This window comes from Ursus americanus, chromosome 33 (assembly GCF_024610735.1).
Source record: "Ursus americanus isolate L20-20 chromosome 33, mUrsAme1.1.p, whole genome shotgun sequence".
Classification (NCBI taxonomy): Eukaryota; Metazoa; Chordata; class Mammalia; order Carnivora; family Ursidae; genus Ursus; species Ursus americanus.
In genome coordinates, this window is record NC_142159.1 from 20,050,792 (window position 1) to 20,077,775 (window position 26,984).

Genomic DNA, 26,984 nt, shown 5'->3' on the forward strand with positions numbered 1-26,984 from the left:
GGTCCTTCTACCACAGGACCTTTGCACATGCTGTCCTGGCTGTCTAGAATCCTTTTCCCTGTCCTCTTCACCTGCTGAACTCTCCTCTATCCAGGCCTCACCTCCTCTTGACTACATCAAATGCCCATGTGATAAGCCCTCCCAACTACCAGCTACCTCTTCTCTCAAGACTGGTCATGGTTACACTCTCACATTGTGTCTCTTTCCCCCACTGGACTGGAAGGTCTGCAAGGGCGGAGGCTGGGCAAGATTTCATTCACCATTATATCTTCAGCATCTAGTTCAGTTCTGACTGCCTGGAATGTTTTTCTCCCCGGGGGTCTTGGCAGGGCTGGCTCCTCAGAACTTAGGTCTCAGTTCAAAGGTCCTCTGGGAGCCCCCACATTACCCCCACCACATTACCACTGTCTGCCATCAATGCCCGTGGCCACGGGTGAGCTTCTGCGAACCAGAAAGAGAGCCTTCACCAAGAGCAGCGGGCGTCTTGATCTTGGACGCCTAGCCTCCGGAACGGGTGTGTAAGCCCCCCAGTCTGTGATGTTTCGTCACGGCAGCCTGAACGGACTGACACAAGCACTGGAGATCTGTCCGGCCATGTCAAAATGAGTACCTCAGGACGAGTGACACGGGCAAGCCATGGATGCTAAGGGAGGGGTCCCTTGCCAGATGCTTCCCTCCCGGCAGCGGCGTCCTGGGACCAGGAGGGCAGGCCCCAGACTTTTCCAGCAGGACAGAGCGCATCTGAACTCCACTTTGAGTGACGCCACCTGGTGAGGTAGGTCCTACGCTGGGAGGTGGGGGTGGGATCACCGACACAGCGGGGGTATGAAGCGTGCAGCGGGGTCGGACGAGCCTGGGGTTGGGAGGCAGACGACTGAATCCGAGTCCCTGCCTCGGGAATTCTTAGCTTTATGGAGCTGGGTAAGCTCCTCCACCTCCCCAACCTCAGTTTCCCCATCTAGGAAATGGCTCAGTAATCTCCTCTCCCAAAGCGGCTGTTGGCAAGATTAAATGAGAGAAAAGGGCTACCTGATCAGTAAAGAGCTGTGCAGTAGTATTTATTGTTACAGTGTTAAAATTCACTCCTGGGAAGACACGGGGCCGTGACCAGCCACTGAAAGGCCAGGGACATCATCTCTGCTCACGGATAACTTGATCCCTTTGCAGCCACAAGCTGCCTTCGTGTTGGGAAATTCTTCTCGCCAGCCAGCCGTTGGTAATAACACTGGCTTTGGAAGTCGCTGTGCCCCCAGGCTTTTCTTTCCTGGCCGTGCCACTGCCCGGAGCCCGCTGGAGCCTGGGAGAGCAGCGGCGAAGGATGGTGCCGCAACTTTTGGGTTTTAACAGGAAGTGGGGCGGGCTAGGCTTGGAGCCTTAGAGGGCTCCGGGGGGCCCCCGCAGCAGACCCTGAGGTCTCGTCCTGCCACATCTTCCCGTTCTGCCATGTGCAGCCCTATTCAGTGATCTCAAGATTTGGGGTCACTGTTCTGAGCTCCCCCCCCACACACCCTGTGCTGGCTGGGCAGTGCAGAGGCCCCTTCTCGTCTCCCACATCTGGTCCAGGTTTTCATGTGGCTTCTTCCTGCCTCCTATAGCCTGGGCCCTGGTGACAGACAGACTTCTTAGGAGAAAGTTTCAGTGCAGGTAACGACAAAGGGGCCTTTCAGAGGGGCCTGGGGTTAGAAAGCCAAGAGTCTGCCGGACAGGTGCCTTCCAAGGGCTCTGGCCCCCCGCTTCTCAGAGAAATACGGGGTGCCTGTGCCTACTTGGGTTCTCCCCAACCGCTGGCACCAACTACCTCTTGTTAAGGGGTTAGCACCCATGGGTGCAGAGGACGCCTCTCCAAGAAGCACGGTCACGCCTTCCCAGGTCCGAAAGCCCCATCACAGCTCGGGCCCTTTGGACAGGACGTGGCAAGTCCCTGTTCTGTAGGCGGCCACTCCGCCAGCCTTAGTCCGTCAGCTACCAGAATGTCTCTGCTAAGTCCTTCGGCACCCGCCACTCTTCTTGCCCGTCCTTGAAGCAGAGCTGAAGTTTGGGTTTTTTTTTTTTTTTTTTTAGCAGACAAAGCTCACCTGATTTGACTCTGTGTGGAGGTTAATTTATCAACCAACCTGCCCTCGGGTTGAAAAGTCAGTTCCAAACGCTCAGCTGGCTGCCAAGGATACGAGCATCGGCGGGGGGGAGCATGCCTAGGGTATCATTTGGACTGAAAGGTGCTTTCGACGTTGTTCGTGTTGCCCTAGGACTGCTGGCCTAATGCTGCAAATTGTGGGGGGCAAGGCCATCCCTGACAGTGACCCCCCAAATTGTCCACTTGCCCATCTTATCCCCGATGGGAATGAATGTAGGGGGGATGCCAGCTTCATTTCTGACAGCTCGGGTAAACGCTGGCTTTCCATAGTCAGAGCTACATGCAGGCCCCTGGCGCTGTCCTTGCTTACCCCGTGGGAGTGACGTCCCGCCTGGCTTGCTGCTCTCCAAGAGACATATCCTGGGGTCCCGGGTCACCCAGCCTGGATGCCGGCTTGGGAGGGGCCTGCGGCATCAGGGTAGAGGGGAGCCCCCCTCCAGGCTGTGGGCTCTGCCTCTTCAGGCCCCGTGTGTAGCTGGACGTCACCAAGATCCCGGGGTTTGGAGCCTCAGCAAAGCCAAGTGAGATGCCGGAGCTTCTCCCTCAGGCCCTGGAATCGGAGATGTGACCGAGGAGGTGAAACGTGCGCCCGTCCACCAGTAGGCGTTTGGTTTCCAGCGGCAAGAAAAGCTGTGCTTATCTTAAGGTCAGAGAGAACACCATGGTCTTCGGCGCTGGGGAGGAATCATACTCAAGTTCATCAGGCCTCGGTTTAGGCTTTTCCTATGAGGGAAATAGTTCCTTGGGTTGAAGAACATGGGCTCTGATGGTTCTCGGAGGCTGACGCCTACCTGTTCAAGTCTTGGAAATTCAGACCTCTCACTGAGCCTCAGGCAAACGGCTTCAATGTTGTGGTCCCGACAAATGATTCGCTCTGACCACCCAAGGGCCAGTAGAACCCCAATGCGTTTCATCCCCCCCAAATCATCACTCAGCACCGAGGTCAACAGACTCAAGCCCGAACACATGAATCAGACTGATTTTCCAGGGTGCTGTACTTGGACTTTTTTCTCCCTGTCTTTGCTCAAGCCCTACTGGGGGCTCTAGAGAGTCTGAACGTTAGGTACCCCTTGTCCTCCTTCTGCATGTGGCCCCAATCAGAACACAGTTGCAGAGGACCAGTTCGATGTCAGTCCTGTGTCGTCAGTGGGAAATCGGACGCTTCCTTCTGTCCCCATACCTTCCCACCTGTCTCCTGAGAGGTTACGAAGTGTGTTACAGACATTAGCAAGTGTTAATTCTCACAGCGCCCCCGGGAGGGAACCAGAAGTATTGCAGATGAAGACGTTGAGGCACAGAGAGGTGAGGCCACTGGGAAGAAGCCACATAGCAGAACAGTGGCAGGGTCAGGAAAAGGGCTGGGGGTTCTCTCCACCACCTTAATGACTTTGCTCTGCCAGATTCATCTCAGTGAGGGCGCTGGGGTGCACACCTGTTTCAGGTGACTGAGACCTCACAACAAAGGTCTGTTGGGTCAGTAATGACAAGCATTCCCTTTCCCAAAATCCCAAACCCACTGTCGCACTCGGTTGTCACTGACCTAAGTCCATCATCATCCCCGCGCCTATCCTCAGGATATCCTTTATCCCGAAGGCAGGAAATCTGCATTTCCTAGAAATGTTGCTGCCGAGCCCCACCCCTGCCTGGATCACCCATCTGCCTCCACCCACTGTAGCCACTCACGGGGGGAGAAGGCAATAGCTTTTCTACATGTCCACCCCCGCGTGACACACGGCTTTTCGGGTGGAAGGGAATGACCGTTCCATTGGGCATTCTCCCAAGAGAGATTCAGTGACCCAAGTCAGAAGCCGAGTTCTCAGTCATGTGGGGCAGGGTGCTGGAGCCAAGAGCTCCACCAGGCTGGCCAGAAGGGTCCACTGGTGAGCCTCAGGCTTTGCGGGCTCCAAGCACTGCCAGCGCTGGGCTCTGTGTGTCTGGTAGGAGTCCCACCGGCTCCTTCTGGGAGGGTGTTTGGGGGAACCGCCAGCCTCTTTCCACCATGACAGCTCAGTTCCAGGCTCCGGGGACCGCCTGGACTGCTCATGGGCGGACAGTCACTCTGAGCGGGGAGCCTGGGTTACAGAGAGGCTGGGCTGACAGGTCCTTCCACTGAGCAGGAAGGTCCACAACCTGCTTGGGACTGGCAGGCCGGTGCCTCCTTGCTCCCTGGGGCTCCCGTCTGAAACTGCGCCAGTCTGCTGGGGTTTCGCCGGGAGCAGAGGAGCACCCTTGGCCCGCGGTCCCTATGTACAGTGGTGACAGCCTCTGGCTACTCGTCCTCGGTGGGTGTGTCCGTGCTGGGTCCAGTAGAGCGCCCGTTCCTTACACATTGGTGACCTCGAGGCCGTTGTAGCCTTCCAGACGGCACTGCTCGGGCCTGCCCTGGGGGTCATCGTCTCCACAGTCTTCGTTTTGAAGAGAACCATAGTCGTCATGAAAATCGGGGTCTTTGCTGAAGCCCCTTCCTATCTTCCCCAGGGGCAGCTGAGAGGAGAAACATGAGATGAAAGGGTGGGGAGAAGAGAAGAGGAATTGAGTGTTTTGGATCTGGGGAATCGGGGGTCCCCTGTTCTAATTGCTGTGTGACCTGAAGCAACTTGTCTAACCTCTCTGTGCTCCTCCTATCAGTAATCACACTCTGCTGCTCAGAGACACTGAGCAGATTTCGGGAGTTAACCCTAGGAGAGAGCTTCGTGTTCCCAACTGAGGGAACTGGTTGGCTGCCAAGGGTGTGGACAAACTGTCCTTCTGATTGTCCTCCAAAGTCTCCCATCTCCCTCCTCAGCGGGAGGGGAGTTGAGAATGGGAACAATGGAGGAGAGGTAAGAATGTTTGAGCACGGGCGTGAAGTCTGACTGCGTTCCCAGGTCAGGGAGAAGTTTTCTAGCACCTCCTGGTGTGGAAGAAAGCGCGTGCTTTGGAGACTCACAAACCAGGGTTTGGATCCCTGCTCTGCCACTTCCCAGCTGTGTGACCCTGGACCAGTCACCTTCCCTCTCTGAGCCTCTGTTTTCTCAGCTCCCAAGTGGGAATAGCAATTCCTTTCTCCCAGGGGAGTCATAAAGAGTAGAAATCAGATCTGTAAAGCACACGGAGAGGTGTGGGCAAAGCGTAGCTGTTGTTGTCACAAGCACTAGGCTCTCAGTACGGATTTCTCTCTTATTTCGAACATCTGTCTATGAGAATAATCCTGACAGCGCTTTGTAACTCTGTATTTCCTCGATTGCTTTTGTTTCCAGACCAGCGTTCCTTAACCTTTTGTTCAGTGCCGCTACCTTAAAAAAGGAGACTTTAAAGATACTTTTTCCCTAATTGCACCCCACCGTGAAATGTTCACACCACAGATACACCGTGCTTCTGTTCATGTCCCGTTGGTACACCTATTTCTTCGGCGGGGGGCTGGTTTGCCCCTCCCCTGCCAGAGCCAATTTTCACCCTATTCGAGACTGCACATTCTAGACTGAGTGCACCGTAAGAGTAAGGGTGGGAATTGATTCATGCTGATCCCCATTCATGCTCAGGATGGTGCTTCAAACCCAATCAGTACCCAACAAATGTTTGCTGAGTGAATGGAAGAATTTTTGGATTATCCCCTTCTCCCATCTGTGCCTACACACTTCCACTTAGGAATCTGGGTCAGTCGGAGTCTGTGTGAACAGAGGCAAACTTTCGTAGACCGGAGGCTAATCTGCTGCTTTCGGTCGGGTCACTGGAGTTCCAAAGCTAAGTCAGCGGTTCTCAGAGTCTGGGCAGCCGGGCTGCATGCAGGGTTCCCCCTCGTCCCAGAGGCCCTTGGCATCAGGAGACCCAGGTGGTCCCAGAGTCTGCCTGTTAAGCCACTGCCCGGTGAGACCTGCACTTGGAGATACTACTCTAAGCCTGGGGGGTGGGGGCTTAAGCATCATGCAGGTCAGCTGAAGGTGGCTTCCTCTCTCCTGGCTGCATCTGTGACCTGGCCCATCGGTCCTCCTCCACAGGCCAAGAGAGGAGCTGGGAGGGGCCACCATGGGCCCAGATGACAGCAAGACCTTCCCCCGGGCTGCAGGACTCACAGGTGACGGCATCCAGTGACTTACCCGGCCAGCCTTGTACTTGATACCACCGCTGTTCTCCTCCTTCCCCGCCCGGGTGATGCTCGAGGCCCTCCCTGGGGGTGTTCCGAAACGCTCAGCCTCCCGGATGCCTGAGGAGCTGGGGAGAGACCCATACAGAGTCAGCTACCGCCCCCAGAGACGCGCACGCTCAAACGGGTGACAATGACCATAACTGCTGTGATTTACTGTAGACCTGTGTGCCCTCTCCCGTGCTAAGCACTTGGTGAATACAATCCTCACAACATCCCTGCAGGACAGTTGGGGCAAAGGGGTGGTGCTTAGAGAGGTTAAGCAATTTGCCCAGGATTACCCAGCTGCACGCGGCAGAGCTGAGATCTGAACTGAAGCCTGTGAGACTCCAAGGTCGTGCTCTTACCCCTCCAGCGTGCGACAAACCTTACCAGGAAAGGAAGACTGGATGGGAGAATCCCTACATTTGAGCTCCCTGGCATGACTTAAGCATCAGGAAAATTTCCCCCACTCCGCATTTGAAATCTGTGTCCCCCACACCCACCACTGACTTGTTGCCTGAAGTGACCCCATTACTCCCTTCTTTGTGTTATTAAAGCATCGGAAGCTTCTGTTCGACCAGGATTTGGCAAACAGCAGCCTGCAGGCTGGAGCCGGGCAGCCAACTGATTTTGCAAATAAAGTTTTATTGGAATTCAGCCACGCCCACTAGTTTACATGTTGTCAAGCCTGTTTTCTTGCTATAAGGATGGAGTTGAGGCTGAGGCTCACAGGGGACAAGTATCTTTTTTTTTTTTTTAAGATTTTATTTATTTATTTGACAGAGATAGAGACAGCCAGCGAGAGAGGGAACACAAGCAGGGGGAGTGGGAGAGGAAGAAGCAGGCTCCTAGCGGAGGAGCCTGATGTGGGGCTCGAACCCAGAACGCTGGGATCACGCCCTGAGCCGAAGGCAGATGCTTAACCGCTGCGCTACCCAGGCGCCCCAGGGGACAAGTATCTTGCCTAAAATCACACAGATGATGATGATGGAGGAGCTACAATTGAGCCCCTAAAGGCCCTTATTACACGGGACCACCTTGAACTGTCCCAGCCCCTGGTCTCTAGGCTCACATTTCAATGGCTGCTAGGGGTTGGGTGGGCAGGATGTCATAACACATCACCTTGTCATGGGTGTCCCTTCCCCCCCGAGTAGCCCCTCTGCCCACTCTGTAGCTTGGGAAGCCTGCCAGCCGCAGAGATGGGAGACACGACCAAGCCTCTGATTGCGCGTGCTTGACAGTAAAGTCTGTCAGAGCCCCAGAGGAATTGCTCTTCCCCACCGAAATGCTACGGAGAAAGCTGGAGCGCATCGACAGAAAGGGGCCCCACGTAACCAATTCCAGAGGAAAGCACGTCATGGAGATACTCCCGTGCTTGTGAGAAGCCGGGGGTCACGAACTGTCAGGTGCTGGGGGGTTGGTCTGAGTCAGGTGCACTGCATACAGTTTGCCTCCCTGAATCCTGAAAACCAAGCTGCCAGGAAGGGAGGACTCATATTTCCATATTATAGACGAGAAACGGAGGTCCAGAGGGCTGAAACCACCTGCTGGTACCCAACATGGTAGAAAGCAGCACAGCCAGGATTTGAACTCACATCCCAGCCATCTCCCTGTGGAGGAAAAAAGGGAGGCAGCCATGGAGGTGCTGGTAGTGGGTTTGGAATAATAATTGATAATAGTTGCATTGTTGGGTGCCTCACCATGCCTGGGTTTCTTTCCCAATTGCTTTATGTATTATTTCACCTTATCTTTCCTTCAGGCTCCCCCAGGCTTGGATTCAATCTGGGATGGAGTCTTGGGTTAGCCCTTGATCGCTATTCAATGGTCAGGGATGTTTCTCCATCAGAATCTTTCCACCCCATCAGAGCATTCTGGAAGGACTCACCCCAAAGGGCCAGCACCACCTGCCCTGCCCTCTCTCTCTCCGGAAAGCTGAAGTCAGCAACAGAAGAAGGAGCAAGAGGGCAGTGGACAGGGCAGCTTCACCGCTTGGACCACTGCAGAGATGTCCTGGGGCAAAGCCTGAAGAGCCCGGTTAATATAATCCCCAGGCATGTGGTTAAATATTGTGGGGATATTAACCAGGCCTGGGGATCACCGTCTCCACTGGTGCCTCGCTTAGCTGGGGACTCTTGCACTAACAGGGGTGGTCTCTAAAATTTCTTAGAAACTCACGAAGTTCTGTTTCCCCCAAGGTGACTGAAATCTCTTCCTCTGGCCTGTGGCACATTCTCAGCAAAGGCCTCCAAAATGCCACACGAAGAACTGACACATGGGCCAAGGACAGACACTGCCTCTCGGTGCCCTGGCTGACCAGCTCAGACTCCTCATCCGTAAAAAGGAGGAGGAGGACTGAGTCCACTTTCCTCTTCCTTACCCTGATCTTGGAAGGATTGCTTTCATCTCATTCTTAAGGGAATCTTTGGCCTGCCAACAACATAAGAACCCACCCCATTTGTGCCCCATGAGAAACTTCCCCAGTGCTCACCCACGAAACCTAGATAGTCCTTAATGCACCTGTTACCTCAGAGGTGGTCAAGGGTTTAATGAGACACATGAATGCCTCCTAATGTTGAGCTAGTGCTGCCCCTCCAGGGCTCAGAATATATTAAGGCTGTTACAGGTCACAGGGCACCAGAAGCGGGGGGGGGGGGGGTCAGGGAAAGTGGACAATTCTTAGGAGAAAAGCCTCTTGTGCCTGTTGAGTCATGGCTCATGGAATAATGTTCTTGTCAAACTCTGGTCTCCATAGAACTACCTCAAAATGCCCAAAATGTAGATTTCTGGGCTCTCCCAGTAAATACTGGTCCTGTGGATCTGAGTTTGGGCCAGGGGATCTGCATATCACGAGAGCACCAATGGTTTTGCTGCAGGGGTCTACGGACCTCACTTTGAGAATCTCTTGGGTATTAGCCTGCCAATGGGGAAGGGCAGTTCAAGACTTTTGGATCATAGCCATGGATGCACAACCCCCACTCCCACTGAAGCCTCAGTTTCTGTGTAACGTGGGGTGTGGCCCAGCTGCTTCCTGAGGCTTCATGTGATTTTGGGGCTCAGCACTCAGGGTTCTGACTCAGAAAGCTTCAGATTCAAATCTGAGCTCTGTCAACAAAATGGACAAAGCTTTAGCTAGACTGACCAAGAATTACAGAGTGACTCAAATTATTGAAACCAGGAATGAGAGAGGAGACACTACTACCAACTTTACAGAAATAAGAGCTATTATAGAGAAAGGGTCATAATATCAACTGTATGTCAACAAATTAGCTAACCTACATGAACCAGACAAATTTCTAGAAAGAGATAAACTATTCAAACTGATTCAAGAAGAAATAGAAAATTTGAATAGATCTATAACAAATGAAATTGAAGTAGCAAAAAGCCAAACCACAACCACAACCACAACAACCACAACCACAACAACCACAACCACAACAACCACAACCACAACAAACACCAAAACTTTCCACAGAGAAAAGCCCAGGACCACGTGGCTTCACCAATGAATTCTACCAAATGTTCAAGGAATAATGAACACCAATCCTTCACAAACTTAAACAGACAAAAAAACAGAAGAGGAGAGAATACTTCCCAACTCATGAGGCCAGGATTTCTCGGATACCAAAACCACACAAAAATATCACAAGAAAAAGGCCCTACAGGCCAACATCCTTTATAAATGTAGATGCAAAAATCCGCATCAAAATGCTAGCAAACCTAGTCCAGCACCGTATAAAAAGGATTATACACCATGACTGAGGCATTTATCCTAGGAATGCAAGGTTGGCCCAAAGTATGAAACTCATTGTAATATGCCATATTAATAGAGCAAAGGACAAATCTGGGCTTTGCTCCTTACTAGCTGGTGGCCTTGGGCAAGTACCTTAGCCCTTTTGAAGGAGTTTTTCCATCTATAAAGGAGGGATAGTGAAATCCGATTTCTCCGTATTGTCACGAGAATGAAATTAGTGCCCATAGCAAGTGTCCAATAAAGGGTGACTTTAGCTTAACTGCAATTATTTTAAGGAGAGAATCCACTGGGAAGGGGTCTAATTTGCCTGTCCAGGTGCTTTTTCTCTGGTTGCTTTTCAGGTGAGGAGACTGGGGTAGGTAGGCTGACGTGGCCTGCTCACCCGGACCATCAACACCATTAGTACCTCCCCACGGCTCTGCCTGCCTGGAATGGCCGTCTCCACCTCTCCGGCCAGTGCGAATCCTTCCCAGCCCAAACCCCAGCCCTGCATGGCCTTTCCTTCCACCTGTGCTGCTCACTTTCCCTTCCCTAAACGCCTGGTGGGGGTGGGGCTTGGGATTTCACCGCACACTTCATTCAAGACCTGACCACTCCTCTACCCCTTTTTCAACTATGACCTTCAGGCTAAAGCACTTTGCTTCTCGGAGCCCCCGTTTCCTGATCTGTAAAAGGAGGCCATTGTGTTGTAGGCAAGAAGTGGGATCCAGGAAGAGAAGGGGCCAGGGCAAGGTCAGGATCCCCTGCTTCCGAAGCCCCAGAAGCCCCAGCAGCCCGCACTCACTTGGCCGGGTGGAAGATGGCGCTCATCTCCTCCGCCAGGTGTCTCCGGAGGATGTGCTTCCCACTGGGGATGCCCAGGGCAGTAGCCATGGCCTCGGCATTGAACGTGGGTTCCAGCACCAACACGGCACCATGGATACCACTGTTGGTCAGGTTGTCCGCGTACTCCTAAGGGCAAGGCACAGGGCTGCTTAGGCTTGATGGGTCCGCCCTGGTGTCCTGCCCTGCTCGGCTGAGAGGGCCACCCTGTCGTCCTCAGGTGTCCTGAGGGGCTGCCCTGCTGGCTTGAGGTGCCCTCAGCTCTGAGTGGGGACATGCCCCCAACAGCAAGGGCCTGTCCCCCTGGGGACCAGGGAGTGTAAGCCTGAGGGGGAACCTCCACTCTTTAAGGGCCATGAGGACAGTGACCAAGACTATTTTGTCACTGACGTATCCCCAGACCTTGGCAGGCAGCCCGTAATTATTTGTCCAACGAGATGAGCCTGGATTCAGCCCCAGGCTTGCCTCAGAGGACAGCCCAGCCCCCCCACCTCTGCTATGAGAAAGGCATCCTGAATGGGGGTCCTGTTGTAGGGCTGGGCTGGGTGCTCCCTCTTCTTGAGCAACAGGGGGCAGGCATTCTCACCAGCTTGGGCAACAACGCAGGCTCACACAAAACGGACACACAACGTGCATGGGATTTGCAGATCCCCTCCAGCCCCGCCCACCAGCCCCTCACCTTCAGGTCAATGTCCCGCACCCACTTGAGTACCCGCTGGTTGGTCCAGACCACGGGGTCTATGTTCTGTGTCTCGCAGCGGGCACGGCGCTCCTGGAGGGCCTTGTAGGGGGGAGACAGTGGGTCAGCTGGTGGGGGGGGGCACGCAGGGGTCCCAAGGAGCGAGCGTCCACGGTGTTGGGGGGACCCTGGGTGCTGGTACAAGGAGGAGTTCTGACCAGTGAGCCCCATCAGGCCCTGTCAATCTGGGGCTTGGCCTTTCATTGTGGGAAATGGGGAGAAGCCTGCTCCTGGGGGTGGAGGGCTGGGTGAGACCCCCAGCAGCTGCCTAGTTTGTATATCCAAGACCCCCAGTTTCCTGACATGCAGTAGGGGCCCAACAATGTGGCTCCTTCATGAGGGGCTGTCTTTTGTAGGTCCACCAGCCCCTGGGGGCACCGAGTGTCAAGTTTAAAACTTCACTCATGGCGGCCTGTAGAGGGATCAGCCTGGTCCCCTTCCACCAGCCTCCTTGGGGGGACTGGCTCCCAGAGAAAGGGCTCTGGGCTGGTGGTGGACACAGGGACCCCCTGGCCCATGGATTCCTCCAACGTGCCCTGACCAGCCCATTTCCACTTCACTCCACGATCCTCCTGCTTGTATCCCTCCTTCACCAGACAGGTTCCCTGCGCCTCACCATGTCTGGTGCTCGGGGCCCCACAGCGAGTGTGTGAGAAGGGCTGACGAACTGGACAGCCCCCTCCTCTGTGCCTCCCATCCCGACCCTGAGAGGCTTGCTCTGACTTCACTCTAGGACAAGGAAGCCATCTGAACTGCCTCTGCCCCGTGGGGCCCACTGGCCTCGGGCATCTTTGGGTCCTGGGGGAGCTGAAGCAGATGCCCTGTGCTGTCTGACTTGGCAGGGATCAGAATCAAGGGGGCACTCAGAGTCCAAACTCTGACTCCTTCGCCCCCTGGTCCCTGGTCATGTAGCTGGCCTCCCCGTTCACTCCCCCACCTTAGACCCAATGCTGAGACTGTACAATCTGTCCTCTGGGCCTTTGCTCATGCTGTTCCCTCTGCTAGGTTGCTTTTCCCTCACACCTTCTGCTGACTGATGCCCGGAATTCCTCTCAGGTCTCAGTCCAGCTGTCACTACCTCGGGGAAGCCCTCCCTGATCCCTCTGGAAGCTATGCCTTTGGGTTTTCATAAAACCCTGGACTTTACGCATTGGGAATTTTCCATGGTATGGCAGCACCAGCTCTTTGTGGTACTCCCTGATGAGCAGTGAACTCTCGGAGGATGAGGGCTCCCCACTTCCCCTGAATTGGACACAAGGCCTGAGCCATGCCCAGTAAGCAGCTGTTGGAAGAAGAGAGGGATGGATGCGTGTGCGGACGGATGCACGGATGGCCCGGTGCACGGATGGCCAGGTGGATGGATGCATGTGCGGACAGATGCATGGGTGGGCAGAGAGTTGGATGGACAGACAACGGGTACTAGTGGGGAGAGGAGGGCTGTGCAAGACGCCTCCATCTCCCGCCCTGGTCCTCACCTCCCTGCTGAAGTTCACTTGGTACAGCAGCTCGATCCCCAGCAGGATGCTGACCTGGTGGAACTTCTTGGATACATTCAGGTGCTTCTCCAGGTCCCGCTTCATCAGCGAGTGCAGCATTCGCCCGTCGACCAGGTGGTTTTGGAAGGCCTGAGAGTACTGGGACAGCCCGATGTCATTCAGCCAGGCCTTGGCCACCCAGTGATGGTCCAGGTCAGCGGCTTTGGACAGGCTGGTGAGGACAGACATGGCCAGAGAGAGGGATGAGTGGGGACAGGTGGCAGAAACAGAGGGACAGGTAGAAATGGGACAGAGATGGGCAGAGATGAGGACAGAGCTAAAAGAACAGGGTGGGGTAGGGTGGGGGACCAAGAAACCACAGAAACAGACAGGAAAAGGGATGGAGTGGAGAGACAGAGAGGAAGAAAGAGACAAAGCAGAGATGGGGAGAGAGGTGGATGCAGAGTGGAAGGAGAGAGACAGAGAAAGAAAGAGAGAGTGAGCCCCAAAGAACAGAAGAGGGATCAACAGAGAAGCAGACCAAGGGAGTGGGGAAAGGGAAGAAAGCACATTCAGGCACATGGAGTGGAAGGAGACCACGGCAGAGCAGCAGGGACGTGCAGGGGGGAGGTAGCACCTCCACGAGCCCTCGGCATCCTCAGCCTGCCCCTGGGTCTGGTCCCCTGGACATGTTCCTCCACAGAACCCCTGAAGCCTGCAAAGCTGTGGCCTGGGCCGTTTCTCCTCGCTCGGCAAGCCAAGAAGCTCAGACTTTGCCCAGAGTCACAGTGGCGCCTGTCTTGCAAGCAGAACTAAAACCCCCATCTTGCCTAGTTCAAGCCCCCTCTCCTCGCCGCTCTATCTCAGGTTTCTCTGTACCCCACACAGAACCTATCTCAGTGCCGCACACATAGTAGGTGCACAACGAGTATTTCTCAAATGGATGAAAACGGGGATACTCTCGGCAACTGAGGTCCCCTCGGCTGTCATTCCCCTGATCGCCACACGGTGGCAGCCTCACAGAAGGAATGAGAAGAGCGCGCCCCACTGGCGGAAGAACTCGAGACAGGAGCCGCGGGGGCTGCCAGGTAGGGGTCCCCAGGAAGGGATCAGGTCGGGACAGGGAAATATGGGCTTACAGAGCGACACCACCTTCCTCCCCAGGTCTGGGATCAGGACCAGCATTCTTCCCTTCCCCCCAGACAGAATACCCTTCACCCGCTTCGCAGACCCTCCCTGTGCACCCGTCTCTAAGAGCTGCCCCACCAGCCCCTCAAGCTGGAGGCCTGGGTGGGATTTCCAGCTCCACCTGTCTAGGCTTCCTCATTTCCACTCTCCACGGCTCACTCCGGGAGCTCTGCCTCCCTGGACTCTGCCCTCCCAGGCCCTTTCCCAGGACAGCACAGAGCTGACCGCACCATCCTCCCGCGGGTGTTCCAGTGTGGCTCCTGGCTGTCCCTCCTGCCTTCGTCCCACCAATACGTACTGAACAGCTCCGACCGCCGTGCTGGGGACGGGTGCTGCCCTATAATGGGCGCATCTTCCCTCACGGCCCCTTCCCTTCTTTCTACTTCCCCAGGCTCTCTGTTCCCCGGGGGCACCCATTTCCAGGCCTCTGGATTACATTTGCAAATGAGGACTCCCAAATTCTCCTCTCTCCCTCCTCTTCTCTTCTGAGACCCAGCTGCTTGCCAACGGCCCCGTTGGCCTCTCCTGCCTGTCACGCATCCCACATTTAATGGGCTCCGGCTGAAATGCCCTGTCCCCTCTCCCAGCGCTTCCCCACCCCCCACCGTCACCCGGCTCCCCGTCCTCATTTACCCTCTTCTCCCCTCCCCCACCCGGTCTATCAGTCACTCTGGTCCATGTGTCTGTCCCTTTTTCTCCTTTTCCAGGTTCAAACGACTACCACCGCGGGCACAGATTTTGGCAATTGCCTCCTTACCCCCCCCACACAGCCCCTGCCTGCCCCGCCCCTTCTCATCCACTTTTCCCGCAGTAGCCAAATGGTCTTTTAAAAACTTCAATCAGATCATGTCCCTCTGCTTGAAACCTTCCCGTGGAGGGACCTTAAATGCAGCTTCCTAAGTGAAGGAAGCCAATCTGAAAGAGCCATATACTGGATGATTCCAGTTATATGACCTTCTGGAAAAGGCAAAACTATGGAGACAGTCGAAAGATCAGAGGTTGCCAGGGGTGAGGGAGAGGGAGGGGTGAACAGGTGAGCACAGGGGATTTTTTAGGGCAGTGAAATTATTCGTATATATACCACATGTTTGTCCAAACCCACAGAACGTACAACACCAAGAGCGAACCCTATGGACTCTGGGTGACTGGGACGTGTCGGTGAGGGTTCCTCACCTGTAACAAATGCTCCATCCGGTGGGAGATGTGGATGGTGCGGGAGGCTGTGCAGGAGTGGGGGCAGAGGGGATGTGGGGACTCTCTGGACCTTCCTTTCAATTTTGCTGTGAAACTAAAACTGCTCTAAAAAATTCAAGTGTATTTTTAAAATGAGGGAGAAAAAAAAAGACCTTTTTTAAACAAAATTGAGAGAATTTATCATCAGAGAAATAAACTGCAGGATATGTTGAAGGGCTTTTTTCAAGAGGCAAGAAAATAATAACCATGTGGAAACTTGGCCCACATGAAAGAATAAAGAGGAGAACTTCCAGAAGTCATGATTAAAAAAAAACAACAAAACACTGGATTCAGAAATGGGCAGGTTTGAATGGATATTTCTCCAAAGAAGACATACAGGTGGCCAAGAAACACACGAAAAGATGCCATCACTAATCATTAGGGAAGGACAAAATTCTCTACGAGATGCCACTTCATACCCATTAGGATGGTTAAAAAACCCTGGAAAACAAGTGTTGTTGGGGGTCTGGTGAAATCAGAACCCTCGTGTGCTGTTGGTGAGGATCTAAAATGGTAAAATCTCTGTAGAAAACAGTATGGCAGTTCCTCAAAAAGTTAAAAAACATAGAATTACCTTATGACCCAACAATTCCACTTTTGGGTAAATACCCAAAAGAATTGAAAGCAGGGTGTCAAAGAGATATTAATACACCCATGCTCATAGCAGCATTATCCGTAGTAGCTAAAACGTAGAGGCCACCAAGTATCTACCAACAGACAAATGGATAAGCAAAATGTGTAATTTACACACAGTGGGATATATTCAGCTTTAAAAAGGAAGGACATTCTGACACCTGCTACAACATGGGTGAATCTTGAGGACACGATGCTAAGTGACATAAGTCAGGCCCCCAAAGACAAATACTGTGTGATTCCACTTAAATGAGGTACTGAGAGTAGTCAAAACTATAAAGGCAGAAAGTAGAAGGGTGGTTGCCCTTATACGGGGTGGGAGGGGAGAACAGGGAATTAGTATTTATTGTGTTATCGTGAGCATAGGGTTTCAGTTTTACAAGATGAAGAGAGACCTGGACATGGACAGTGGTGATGGCCGCACAACAATGGAATGTATTTTATACTGTTGAATTGTGCACTTAAAACTGGTTAAGATGGGGGGGGCTGGGTGGCTCAGTTGGTTAAGGGTCTGAGTCTTGATTTCGGCACAGGTCAGGATCTCAGGGTTGTAAGATTGAGCCCCACATCAGGCTCCACACTGGGCATGGAGTCTGCTTAGGATTCCCTCTCTTTCCCTCTCCCTCTGCCCCTCCTCCACCCCTTCTCTCTCTCCAAACAAAAACAAAAACAAACAAAAAAAAACTAGTTAAGATGATAACTATATGTACTTTAAAATTAAAAAAAAATTTAAAGAATAAAGATGGTAGGAAATGGTAACTATCTGGATAAGTATTTTTCTCATCTGCTAATCTCCTTACAAGATAATGGACAGTTTAAAAGACAAATGTAACAACTTATTACGGAGCACACAATACATATAGATAAAAATGTATGAAAACAATAGCACAAAGGCAGGGCAAAAAACCACCTTACACTATACACAAGAGTTGTATAATATTTGAGGAGAGACAGCAGTAAGCTGTGTATTACAAATTGTAGAGTCACAATTAAACATGAAACGAAGACGCATCGCTCATAAGCCGGCAGTGGGAACATTCGATTACTAAAAAGTCAGTAAAAGAGGGGGAAAAGGGACAAAGCGTAGATCTAAATAAAACAAGAAACTCTCGGGGCTTCCCTTTTGCAGGCATACCATTGCAAGTCTTGGGGTGGCCCCGCAAGGTCTGGCCGGCCCTCCAGGCTTGGTGGGGGGGCTTGTGGATGCACCAAGCTCTTGGCCCCCTTGGGTGGTGGCGCCTGGCCTCTCCCCGGGCCCATGTCCTTCCAGCCCCGCGTGGCTCCCTCCTCACCTCCCAGCGGAGGTTTGCTCTCTTCGGTCTCAGTTGCTCCCCCAGCCTGCTGCTCTGCCTCTGAGTATTTCCTTCAAAGCCCGAGTCGGTCACCCAAGGAACTTTAAAAAGGAATTGATCTGAGCCTGGAGACTGTTCTCTGCTGAGGAGCCGGTCTAGTGCTCGACGCACAGCAGCTACTTGGCTGGAAGAGAGGCCAAGGAAAGCAAGGGCGGGCTCCCAGCTTCACGCGGTCTCCTCCTGACCCTCAGTGCCCAGGATCGCTGGGGTCTGGCCCTCCTTGTCTCCTGGCCGAGGTCCACCCCACACGACCCTCCTCACCTGCTTGACTGCTACAGGGCTCTGCTGTGCTTTCACTCCCCCCAAAGCCTTCCAGGCCCCTCGTGTGCTGGGTCAGAGCCCCTCTCTGTGGCCAGAGCCCCCCGGGGAGTCCCCATCCCTGCACTCATCACCCTGCTGCTCATCTGGCCAGCGGCTCACCAGACCACCAGCTCTGGAGGGCGGGACCCCACCTGGCTCCAAGGTCATGCTCAACGGCCTTGTTCTAGGAACCAACACTCGGAAGACAAAGCAAGCTGGGTGAGTGGGGCATTGACTCCCGCCCACCAGGAGGCCGCCCTGGACGAAGCTCCCCTCCCGGAAACTTCTGACCCAAAACAAGTCCCAGGCAGGTGCCCTCCCAGCCCCTCTCAGGGCCGGGTTCCAGCCTTGTCATTTCAGATTTGCGCATCCCAGGACCATCAGCCACGGTCCAGGCTCTCTTGCCCGGGCAGGCTTGGAAGCTCCCAGCCCTCCCGCCCTCCAATCAGATGCCCTGGGGCCAGGGCTGTCACTAATGGGGACCAGAACCCCACCTCTCCTGTCTGAGGGAGGGTTTGCTCAGCAAATCAATGGTGCAACAAGAGGTGGGGTGGGGTGGGGGGAGGGGCGCCGGATAGTCGGTGATACCACCTGCAGGCTGACAATTAACTGCTCTCGCCCTTCAGAACGGTTCTCTTTTCAGTGAGGTCGTCCCCATGGGGCCTCAGCTTGGCAACACTTTCCCAGCTGTTGGTTTGAGCTATTGTAAGCTCCCAAGTTGCATAAGATGTCAGGACTTTAAAAGTAATTCAGATGTTTTATAAAATTTGACATCGTCCCCGCCCCAAATTGGGGCTGGATTAGACCCCGAAATCCGAGTTTGGACACAGACTTTAGCTATCACCTGGGCTATGCTTCAACACAGAAAACTCGAGGCCATGCTGGCTCTAACACCGTTAGCTCCGGGACCTTGCGTCTCTGTGCCTCGGCAGCCTCATCTGTAAAATGGGGCTAATCACGCTTGCCTCCCAGAAGCCATGGGGGCTAAGAGACGAGAGAACGTAAAACCCTTAGCACAGAGTCTGGGGCGCATTCCATGTTCCATCAGTACGAGTAGAGGGGTTGTCGATGTTTTTAACGTTGAGGCGACGTGGGATTGGGAAAAGGGATGGACTTTGAAGTTAGGTATTTTGTCGTGTGACTTTACACCCATGATTTCCCGGGACTCACTTTCTCCATCTTTAAAATGGGGGTAAAAATGCCTATCCCACATTGATGTTGTGACGGTTAAATAAAATCATGTCCATAAAGCGACTGGTGATGGGGCTGGTGGATTTTGCGGTCCGTGTTTTAGAGATAAGGGGAACCAGGCCCAGAGAGGGCCATGTTCTGCCCAAAGCCACACAGGATGTATTCTTGAAGATGACCTCGCTGGGGTTCTTAACCTAGAGTTCATGGGCCCCTAAAAGTTCCAGGAGTGAGTCAAAGGGTCCCATGAAGTTGTGAAGTTTTGTGTATCTCTTCTGGGGAAAGTGTCCAGTTTTTACTAGATTCTCAGAGGGGCCACGGTCTCCAAAAGTTAAAAGAATCGCTGTTCTAATTTAACCCCCTCATTCACAGGTGGAGAAACTAGGTGCCTGAGCGAGCAAGACCACCGCAAGTTCAAGAAAGGCCAGATTACCGCAGGGAAGGAGACCCTCCCTCCTGCAGGAAGCCTGGGGGTGTCTAACGTGGGGGACACAGGATCCTTGGAGACGGTCCTGATCTCAGCTTTCAGAATTTTTTTGAAGTTTGTTGACCTGCAGCTGCTGATTGCATTCACCCCCTTCCAGATGCGGTAGCATCTTGGTTCCTGGAGGTTCTCGGGGGCAGTCATGTTTTGGGCTAACTTGGGTAGTGATTCTGCCTTTTGGGGGGTGAAGCAGGCAGCCCCACCCTGTTCAATGGTCAGCGTTTACTGACGATGTTCGGGGCGGGACAAGGGGGCAGGAGGGGTCTCCCCAGCTTCCAGGTAGAGGATCTGGGGGGAGGCTCTGGTTAGGAGCGGGTGGTGAGTGTGAGGTGCTTGTGGGACCCTAAGGAGGGGAAGCCCTCGGAGAAAGCGAGCTCATGCCGTGGCTCCCCTCCCCCCTCCTTCACCCCCAGCCCTGTCCCGCAGGCTCCTGATTGGCTGACAAGCCTGGCACCTTCCTGTTTTGCTTGTTTGGGGTTGCTATCTGAGTGTCTGATCTGATCTCTTGTCTTTGCTGCCCCCCAGGATTCACGCCAAGGGCCCCTCTCCAGGACACACAAGCATTTGGTTTCCTGCTTCCAAACTAGCCCGAGTTCCCAGCCTTAGCCCCCTCATTCTTTAATCCACAAAGCGGCTTCTGCAAATAACAGCACACACCAGCAGGTTTGATTAATTAACTGCACAAAAATGATGGGGAAACCAGTGAAGGAGATAATTATGCAAAACAGAAAGTGTCAGAGTTACTGCCTCGTTCTTTCTTCCCCTCTGCATGCTGAGCACTGAGGGGGGTGCTCTGGTTTCCCTGAAGCTGCTTGGTGAATGAGCTCCCCCCCCCCAGCAACAAATCCTGCTCACAAAAGGTCAGGAGGGAGGCGGGAGGTGGGGCAGAGTGGGGGGAGGGGGGGAGGTGTGCGCGGTGAGAGCAGGACACACCTGAGGAGAGGAGCCTCCGCCCATTCCCAGGTGTGCTTGCTAAGGGAGCCCGCTCCCAGCTGGCCCTCATCCTCTGTGGGCGACATGGCAGGAAAGCCCTGCACGTGTTTCTTCTCAGCCCCGCCCGACTTGTCCCTGCCTTACGCCGTCCTTCCTCCCCCTGGGACGGTAGAGCTGGGGTTGAGGTGGCAGTAGGCAGAGCAGACATTCTGGCCGAATTCCCAGACCCGCTTGCGCTGGCCCTCGAAGATAGAGAGGTTCTGGGGGCGCGTGAGGCCCCCCCCCACCGCCTCCCGGCTGCGGGGATCATGGGGCCCTGGGGCCTCGCTGATTCCCTGTATCTCCATCGTTTTAGGGTGAGGGCTGGCCCAGAGCCGGACTGGGACGCACCTGGGCCCTCTGGCCAGCGGCATTCCGGGGCGCACCCCACCATCCCCCACCCCTGGCCCAGCCCCCGCCGTGTGATCTGGAGGTCTGGGGGGGGGGCTTTTCTCCCTTCTCCCTGGAGGTGCCGCCCCGGGAGGGTGCCCCAGCGCGCCGACCCACCTCCTGCCTGCCTCGGCGTCGCGGTAGTCCTCGATGGCCAGCCGGAGCTTCCGCCTGTGCAGGGAGCTGCACACGCCCAGACCCAGCTCCAGGTCCTCGTCACTCAGGCTCAGCAGCACCTGCTCCGCGGGAAGGTGCGCACTGAGTGTGGAAGGGAGGTGGGGGTGGGCACCCGAGGCCGCCAGGACCCGCTGCTGGCTGCGGCCGAGCCCCGGAGGGGTCTGCTAGCATGAGGCTGGGCCCCAGCGCCCACCCGCCTCCCTGCCATCCTTCTCTGCAGTCCGGGCAGAGCACTTGGCGCATCTCCGCTCCAGGAGGTGGGCGAATCCCATGCTGGCCAATAGAGCCCTCTAGCCCAGCCCTGCCCCCTTAGCCAGGTACGGGCAGGTTAGGCCCAATTTAAAGATGCGGAAGCTGAGGCTCAGAGGGCTATGTGTCTTGCTGGGGAGACGTTGGAGCCTGAACCGGATTCATCGTGCTCCTAGAATATGTCTCCTTCTCACCCCGGGATGGGGTGGGGGTGGGGGGGTTGAGCAGGCCAGCTCTGGGTCGGTAAAGTTCACGGGAGGGAGAGGGGGCATTCCCACTGGGCTCCTGGAGGTGCCCTACCTTCCCGCTCTTCACGTTCTCCGCACAGGCCTTGACGTACATGGGCATGGCCATGACCACCTCCAGCCAGGCCTGGACAGTGCCGGCCTTCCAGTGGGACATGGGGGTGGTCCTGACCAGCTCCACCTGCTGCAGCCGGTCCATCTGCTCCTCGCCCTCCGACAGGCTGAGGCTCTGCCGCGTGGGGCTGCACTGGCTGTCGGAATCTGCAACACACAATTGCAAACTTGGTGGGGAGATGGCGAGGGGGCAGTGGGGGGCTTCTGGGGGTGGGGGGAGGCAGGGGCTGGGCAGACTGCACTCTCAGGGTCAGGAGGAGGGCGAAGATGTCTCCCCCTGGTGCGTTTCTTCTTTCCAAAATCAAAATGCCTTTTGTTTGGTTTTGCTGCCCCTCCCCCATTAAAAGTAATCTGTCCCCCACCCCCCCCCACACAAAGAACAGACTTTTAAAAAACTTAATCCAGAAAAGAATGAAAATAAAACAGAAAGTGAAAATCGCCCCAAATCCCACGCCACCCAGAGACAACAGCTGTTAGTTTTAGTTAAATATTCTTTGGGATACACAAATGCCCACGCTTCCAAACACACACGGACCCACGCGTAGACACAACGCTCTCCATTTTGTGACACGCCGCTCTCAAGTACACGGTGGAGGACATCCCGCCATCTCCATAGAGATCTGGGCTCTCTTCTGATGGCCGCAGGATGCCTCCGGGGACGCTTTCTCATTTATGTCTCCTGCCTCCTGCGGGTGGGCATGGCCTGTTGCCCATTTTTCCGCTATTGTTATCAACACAGTGGCAATCGTCTCTGGGCAGCCGGGTGATCTATTTTCTTAGGCTACATGGGGCCTCGGCTCCATTCCTTAACACACCGAAATCTGTTTCTGGAGTAGCCCCTTCATACACGAAAATGCCTATCCCCCGGCATGTCCCAACCCTACTCTCCAATCCATGGTCGGACACCCCTGATGAATGGACCAGGTTCGGGGCGGACTTGATCAAGACGGAAACAGTCTTTTTCTCAAAAGTAGGGTTAAATCAACACCCACACAAACTCAATACCAGAGAAATGACAAGTATTAAAAAAAGAAGCCTGGTTAGAAAGGACCCTGCCAATACTGTACTTTGTAAATTATCATAAAGATGTAAAAAATGCTCGACCCCCAAATCGGGCGCGTGGTTACGACAACGTGTGTGAAGTCACATAAATATTTGCAGTTACTGGGTGCCGGGAAGAAGGAGGTTACTTTTACTATACTTTTGTGTATCATCGAAGTTCCACAGTAAACATGTATACCTTTATAATAAAAATTGAAAACATTAAAGAGGAAGTGCTATAAATGGTTATTGATGGGAGTTCGTCTGAATGAATGATGCCCCACTCGTATACTGGAATATATGTGGTTAATGAGAAACGTGTCACTGGAGAATATTTTTGACGTGGGAAAATGTTCGTACTCTATTGCCAAGTGAAAAAGGACAGTACGAGGCAGCAGGTACAACGTAATCCCAACGGTATTTTTAAAATGATACATAGACGATTCTCCGATGTGAACTGTAACTGGGTGTATATATATTTATACATTTAGACATACAAAATACTAGTTGGATAAATGTTAAAAGTCTGCGGCTGGAAAGGGGTGATGGGTTAATTGTGTGTGAGCGTGTGTGTGTGATTGTTTTGTGTGTGTGTGCATGTGAGTGTGCAAGGGTATTTGAGTGTGTGCACACTTTCCGGTCTCCCACGTTTCCTGCATTGAGGTGCGTTATTTTTGAAATGGACACATGCAGCCTAGAAATCTTTTCCGAGTGACGAGGTCCCTCTCCCCAGTTCCTTCACCCCTCCCCTGCCCCCGCCACATAAACTCTTTGGAAACAGCGGCATCCGCTTGGGGACCGTACACGTGTCCAGCTCTGCCAAAAGCTTTCTCCCCAACACTGGGGCCTCTAGCCGCTCAGCCAAGAGCCCTTGGGAGCCCACGGCTGCTGGCCAGGAGGACGGCAGCTCTGCTGCCGCAGGGCACTGGGCAGAGCGACCTCACTTGGGGTGGGCAGCGATGATGCCCCATGCCTCCGTTTCCAACACCCTAAGGTTGGCAGGATGCTGCTGCCTGCCACCTGCCTCCTTCCCTGGGCTGCTCTGGGGACTCAGTGACTGGGGATGGTGGGTAGGTGGCAGGTCTCTTTCCTGCCCCCAGGGAAATGGCAGCTGGGCCCAGAGCTCCCTGCAGGTCACCAGTCTGAGCCCATGACGCCCGGGGAATGTGGAAACAGCAGCTTCCTCGGCAGCACCGCCTGGGGGCCCCGAGTTTCTGCCTGGTGACAGAGCTGCCTGTCCCCCGCCTCGGTGTCCCTCCTGCTGGTCCCCGGCTCCCCAGGACGGGTTTGGCTCGCAGGGAAGTCTTTCAGATTGGGTCCTATGGGTGCAAACCTCTGGCACACAACGTGGGTGTGTCTCCCTGGCTTGGAAAGAGCCCAGAGTCTCTGTGCTGTTCCTGTGGCTGAGTCCTGTCTATTACTGGCTTCTGGGAAGATGAGAGACGAATGTCGCCGCATAAGGTTACCTGACATTCCAAGACACAGCCTGCATTGTCCATTTGGACCAGGCCTGTGGAAAGAGGCTTTGGAGTTGAACAGACCTTGGCTCTGGGCCAATTTCATGACATCTTAAAGTCTCAGTTTTCCCATCTCTAAAAGGGGCATAATACTGATACTATCTACCTCCCAGGTTAATGACTAGTATCAATTCTGAACGTGAAGCTATCGCAGGCACCGTACTTGCCTCAGTCCCGCTGCCTTCCTGGGAGGAAACGTGCTTTGAGTTCAGCTCAGGTGCTTAGGGGTCCCACGTGCCGTCAAGCCCCCCCACCCCCCCTCCCCCGAAATGCATTGTCCCAGCAGGACTCCGGTCTGGTCTAGGTGGGAGAGGCGGGGCTCCCTGGGAGGTGAGGGGTGGGCTTGTCTATCCTGTGCCCAGGGGGTCGGCGCTTGGCTAGGCCTCCCCAAGTGAAGGCTCTAAAGGGGCAGAGGAAGGAGGAAGGAGACAGGCAGCAAAAGTCAGACAGCGAGCGAGAGAGAGAGTTGGAGAGAGAGATTCAACCAGCAAGCCTTCAGGAAAGAAAGAGTGCCACAGAAACAACAAAAGACACAAAGGTAACAGGAGGGAGAGAATGAGTGGAGGGTGGGGGGGGGGAAGGACAGATAAGGGGACAAAGCGAAAAAGCAAACTTCGAGTGTGTGTGTGTGTCTGTTTCTTGAGCGTGTGAATACGTGTAGCTCACAGGCCTCGGGCCGGGGAGGAGAGCTAGCATTCAGTTCACATCACTCCCGCTGCTCAGGCTCCAGGATGGCCAGGGGCACAGCCGGGCCTAGGAGCAAACCACGCATGTTGGCTTCTGAAGATAGCTGTTCACCTCCCCACTTCCTCGCACCCAGGACGGAGCTCCAAGACGCCACTCAGAAGGCCTGAAGGGGGGACGTCGTTGGGGTCATAAACCAGTAATTAAAGGCAATTTCCAAAATGCAGGCCTTATGGTGCCAGATTTTACGTCTGGGATTCCATCCATCCTGGCTTTTATTTCCCCTCTGTCTCAGCCCTACGAGGGGGAATAACTCACGTTTACAGTCAGGCAGTGAGTTAGAGAGTTTGAGGCCGTATCGCCAAGAGGCAGTCAGTCTGGATCCTTCCAAACACCGGGAGGACTGAGATTGACTCTGGAAGAAGAGGTTCTCCCTTCTCCCACCGAGGGATCGTGTCTGGTCCCAAGAGCCTGAAATATTTACTCTCTGGTCTGTTATAGAAAATACTGCACAGAAACCTTGAGGTTCTGAGATTGGCATTGGAATATGAGAGACCTGGGTTTGAACCCCGGCTCTTCTGCTTCTCTTGGGGAAGTGTTTTGAATGTTCTCAGCCTCACTTTTCCCGTCAATGAAATGGGATGATAATAATGTCTAACCTCACAGGTCTAGTGAGGACTGAAGGAGGTCATGTATGACGCTCTCAGTGTCCAGCTCGGTGTCTGGCCTGCAGTGGGTGCTCGGGGGCTGAGTGGGGGCGTCTGTCCTCTGCAAGCTCCTGTCACGTACAGCCTAGACCGCCTCTGTCCAGGATGTCAGCTACAAGCCACATGTGGCTATCGAGCCCCTCTTACATGGCTCGTCCACACTGAGATGCATCTACGGCATAAAATACACACTGAATTTTGAAGACTTTGTCCAAAAAGAGAAGAAAAAGTAATCTCAATAATTTTTATATTGATCACATCTTGAAATGATAATGTTTGGGGTATATTGGGTTAAATCAAATATATTCTTTAAGTTCGCTTCACCGGTGTTTACTTTTTAACGTGTCTACCAGAAAATCTAAAATTATATGTGTGGCTTGTATGATCTGTCCTGCACAGAGCTGGGTTAAATGGAAGGTTTTTGGTTTTTTTTTTCCTCATTGCCTTTCCCCCCTTCTCTTGGTTTGGAAGTGAAGCACCCCGTTTCTCTGCTTTTGGTTCAGTGGTTCTCAAAGTGCGGCCCCTGGGCCAGTAGCATCAGCAGCACCTGGGAACTGGTTGGCGTTGCAGATTCCAGGAGCCCGCCCAGAGTTCCTGGAGAGAAGCTCTGAGGGGTGGGCCCAGTAATCTGTATTTGAACAAGCCCCCCCCCCCCCAGGTGATTCCGATGTGTGCTAAATTCTAGACCCGTTCTGTGCCGGTTACCCGTGAAAACTTCCCATATGTATTTAACGTAACAAAATCTAGGGTTGAGCAGTATCTTAACGCTCTGTCCTAAGTAGTAAGAAAACATCCTCATCACCGTTTCTGACTTACAACCTACCGTGTGGATTGTTTTAACTCTGTCCTTTAAAAAGCCCACAATTTTAGACATTGTCATCGTGATTATCTTACCCTATTAACGTTTGCTTAAAATAACTTCCCCACATGTTGACCAAGTTGTTCATCACTTCTTGTGCTTCAGACCTAACTTCTAGGATAATTTTTCTTATTCCTGAAGAACGTGATTTAAAAGTTCCTCTGATGAAGGGTATTTTTTGGTGGCAAGCTCCTACAACTTTTATCTGAAAAAAACCTATGTTTCCCCTTCGTCCTTCAAAGAGTTTGCTGGGTACCGTTTTAGGCTGACAGTCATTTCTTCCTGGCACCTCAAGGACATTGTGCCACTACCTTCTGTCTTCCTTTCTGCTAAAGAGCAGGCAGCTGCCGGCCCAACTGTTCTTTCATTAGTCCTTTGAAGGTTTTCTCTTTGTCTTTGGTGTCTGCAGTTTCGTTATGATGCGGCTACGTGTGGATTGCTTCTTATTCTGACTGATACAAATTGTGCTTCCTGTATCTCTGGGTTTATTTTTGGAATATTCTCAACATTATCTCTTAAAATATGACCCTTCTCCATTCTCTCTTTTTATTTTTTAAAGATTTTATTTATTTATTTGTCAGAGAGAGAGAGGGCATGCACAAGCGGGGGAGAGGCAGAGGGAGAG

The 26,984-nt window shown here is 53.6% G+C and overlaps 1 protein-coding gene across 1 annotated transcript in view; it reads right to left on the reverse strand.

The window, feature by feature from the left end:
* Positions 1-1,033: 1,033 nt before the first annotated feature.
* KAZN (kazrin, periplakin interacting protein) overlaps positions 1,034-26,984 on the reverse strand; it is a 1,013,652-nt gene continuing 987,701 nt past the window's right edge. The window contains exons 11-17 of the mRNA XM_087858295.1: positions 21,493-21,698; positions 20,884-21,002; positions 13,027-13,258; positions 11,492-11,593; positions 10,775-10,941; positions 6,211-6,325; positions 1,034-4,618 (exon numbers count right to left, since the gene is read on the reverse strand). Coding sequence (XP_087714421.1) covers positions 4,457-4,618; positions 6,211-6,325; positions 10,775-10,941; positions 11,492-11,593; positions 13,027-13,258; positions 20,884-21,002; positions 21,493-21,698 — 1,103 coding nt within the window. The 3' untranslated portion in view covers positions 1,034-4,456. The remainder of the gene's footprint in view (positions 4,619-6,210; positions 6,326-10,774; positions 10,942-11,491; positions 11,594-13,026; positions 13,259-20,883; positions 21,003-21,492; positions 21,699-26,984) is intronic.